This window comes from Helianthus annuus, chromosome 2 (genome assembly GCF_002127325.2).
Source record: "Helianthus annuus cultivar XRQ/B chromosome 2, HanXRQr2.0-SUNRISE, whole genome shotgun sequence".
NCBI classification, from domain to species: Eukaryota; Viridiplantae; Streptophyta; class Magnoliopsida; order Asterales; family Asteraceae; genus Helianthus; species Helianthus annuus.
The window spans coordinates 140334430-140337460 of record NC_035434.2 but is presented as its reverse complement, the minus strand read 5'-3'; the positions used below and the strand labels follow the sequence as shown (position 1 = coordinate 140337460).

The 3031-nt window shown below is 42.9% G+C and overlaps 1 protein-coding gene across 1 annotated transcript; it reads right to left on the bottom strand.

The window, feature by feature from the left end:
• Positions 1 to 348: 348 nt before the first annotated feature.
• On the bottom strand, positions 349 to 726 carry LOC110944038. Its single transcript, XM_022185761.1, has one exon. The coding sequence runs from the start codon at positions 724 to 726 to the stop codon at positions 349 to 351; it is 378 nt and encodes a 125-aa protein (XP_022041453.1).
• Positions 727 to 3031: the final 2305 nt, after the last annotated feature.

The window sequence follows — 3031 nt, the reverse complement described above, 5'->3', positions numbered from 1 at the left end:
AGGTTATAACCTAGTTATTTATATAAATAATAGCTAGAACCAAATCTAACTTTAAACACATTTTTTCATATTTTTTTTATTTTGTTGCTTTTACGTGGAAAAATATAAAGTTAGTATTTGGTATGTAGGAATGAGGAGTGGAATGGAATGGACTTTTACGAGGGAATGAAAAAACATGTGCTTGGTTGGTCAACGTAATGGAATAATCCATTACACAAGGCATTCCATTCCCCCAAATTCATTCCATCCATCACCCTTATGTTTTTTATTCCATTCCCTCTCACCATTCTTCATAAACATCCCGCCCACACTACCACCACCCGCCACCACCACCATCCATCGTCGTTGCTAACACCCGCCGCCGACAACCGCTATCCCGGGTCGCAGCCCGACCACCCCCGTCGTCACCCTCCGCCACCGAGCACCGGCGCCATGCCGACCACCGCCACCACCACTAACACCTACCGCCAACAACCGCCACCCCGCGTCGCTCCACCAGCCACCGCCACCCACCGCCTTTGTCACTCTCCGCCACCGAACATCGGCGCCACCATCGGCCACCGCCACCACCGACCTCGGCCACCGCCTGCCACCACCACCGACCACCGCTGCCCACCACCGCCGCCACCCACCACCGTTTTCTACGCTAACTACCACCACCTGTCGCCGCTGCCACCCGCCTTCCACCACTACCCCCTGACCACTGCTACCCACTGTGGTTGTCATACTCCACCACCGCCGACCACGGCTACTACCCGCGACCACCACCGGCCACCGCCACCGCCACCGCCGCCGCCGCCTATGCGACCACCATCCACCACCCATTGCTGACACCCTACCACCACCACCGTTGCCGCTAACCATTGTCAATTTTATTCCTTCATCTTTTGCTGCTTACCAAACAACACAAGGTAATGGTTGATTCCATTCCCACATGGTAACCAAACAAGATCATGGAATTGTAATGATCCATTTCATTCTTTTGTCCATTCCATTTTCTCGCCCATTTCATTACCACATACCAAACAAACCTAAAGTGTTTTAACACTTGAAGTTAGATTTTGAAGAATTGGGGAAATATTACATGAATTTGTGAAATATGTAATTGATTTATGATTTTAAAAAGGAGAAATATGTAAATATTTATTTAATAGTTTATTAAAGGTAAAATGGTTATTCTAAGAGTAATTTAAATGAAAGGGGAATATGTAATATATATGGGTAGGGTAAAATAGTTATTCTAAGAGTATTTTTAATGAAAGGGGAATATGTAATATATATGGGTTAGGAAGGAGAAATATATAATGGTTTTTTTTCGTTTGAAGAAATACGTAATAAGTCAGCTTAGGAGAGAGAAATATGTAATAAAATCCATAATTTATGTTCGTTTACTTGATTCAAAAATGACTTGTATAGTGGTCAAGAATTTTAGTCATAATCACTTTTGTTCAACTTTAGCTTATTCTTTAACCTTTTTTGAATGACCAAAGTCATACTTTTTTTTTATTTTAAACTAACATGGTGTTGATGCAACAAATAATAGACCAAGGATAGTAGCTGGGCTGCTTAGGCAAAAGGGTTGAAGGGTTCAACTTTGCCTAACGCAGGTCGTAGGGTCCCCCCACGTTTGCAAGACATGGAGAGAGGTTAACTAGTTTATTTTTGTTGTTTGCTGAAGATCCTCTTCTGAAGTGTGTTCAGATTCGGATGAATGAGCAAAAAGAATGTGTGTGTTGATTGTGAAAGAGAGTAACTCGCATGAAGCAAGTACTCGAAGTGAATGACCAGAGATCTCAGGAATCAGGGCTGGCCAGAAATGTCTGCTTAGTAAATGAAGTGTCTAATTTATAGGAGGAGACATCTCTCAAAGAGGAATGCAAGTGACTAGTGACCATGCTTGCGGTGGGGGACTTACCCTTTCAGGGGTTGAAGCCTTTTGACCCGCGGATAAAAGAGTGTGCTCTGTGGACCTGTATTGCTTTTGCGGCTGGTGAGTTGGTGAAGTAGTCCAGAGACGTGACTTTTTACTGTTCCATGTTGCTTTATCTCAAGTCCCCAGGTTTTGAAGCTTTGAACCTTTTTACCTTTTAAGCACTCATGTGTTAATGTCGTTTTATTTGGTCTTGGGCTACCCCCGTCATCAGCCCCCCAAGTCAGAGCTTTTTTGTGGGATGAGCTTAAAGACTTCTGACTTTTATACATGTATTTTTCTGCTTAAAGGCTTCAAGGGTTCGAAGCTTGAAGGGTTGGAAACGGTTTTGGGTTTTGTTTTTGAATTTTGAATTTGACAAGACAGTTGACATGACTTGTGGCAGTTTGTCAGGCGGCGGTTTTTAATTCCTTTGCCTAATCATATAAATTTTTATCTCATTACTTTACATATGCTTTAACAAAAGAAACATCATTCGCTTTCTTTTTCTCAAGTTTTCCTCTTTTCGAAAACAGGTTAGTTTCCTCTGTTTAATTTTCGCATATCATGGGTGCTCGTAAGAATTTGGCAAAGTCATTTTCTCGAATGAATCAGGAGGAAGTTGATTTGTTTTGTATGGAGTGGGGGATAGGGACGAAATTTAAACCGGTTGCACCGGCTTGTGATAAATCTATCAGTGAATGTCTTCCTGGTTCGATTGCTTTATATTGTCGGCATTTTGAGTTTTCCAATCTTCGTCACCCGTTTTCTAACTTCGTTTTGAATATTCTGGAATATTATCGAGTGTCTTTTGGTCAGATTCATCCCCTTGGCATGGCTAGGGTTTTACATTTTGAAACTTTATGTCGGGCCTCCGGGTATGATCCATCCTTGTTAGCATTCCGCCGTTTCTTCCGGCTTGCTAAGAATGGTGATTGGTTTACCTTCGAGACCACTCAAGTTGATACCTGTTTGGTTTCGTCCATGGTTTCTACACTTGGGGTCTGGAAGGACCGGTTTTCTGGGTGTCAGAAGAGATTGTTCCCTTTAAACTTGTTTGGAGACACCCAGATGCCGTTCTGAACGAACCAGAGCCTTCTGCTTTTGACATAAACACTCATT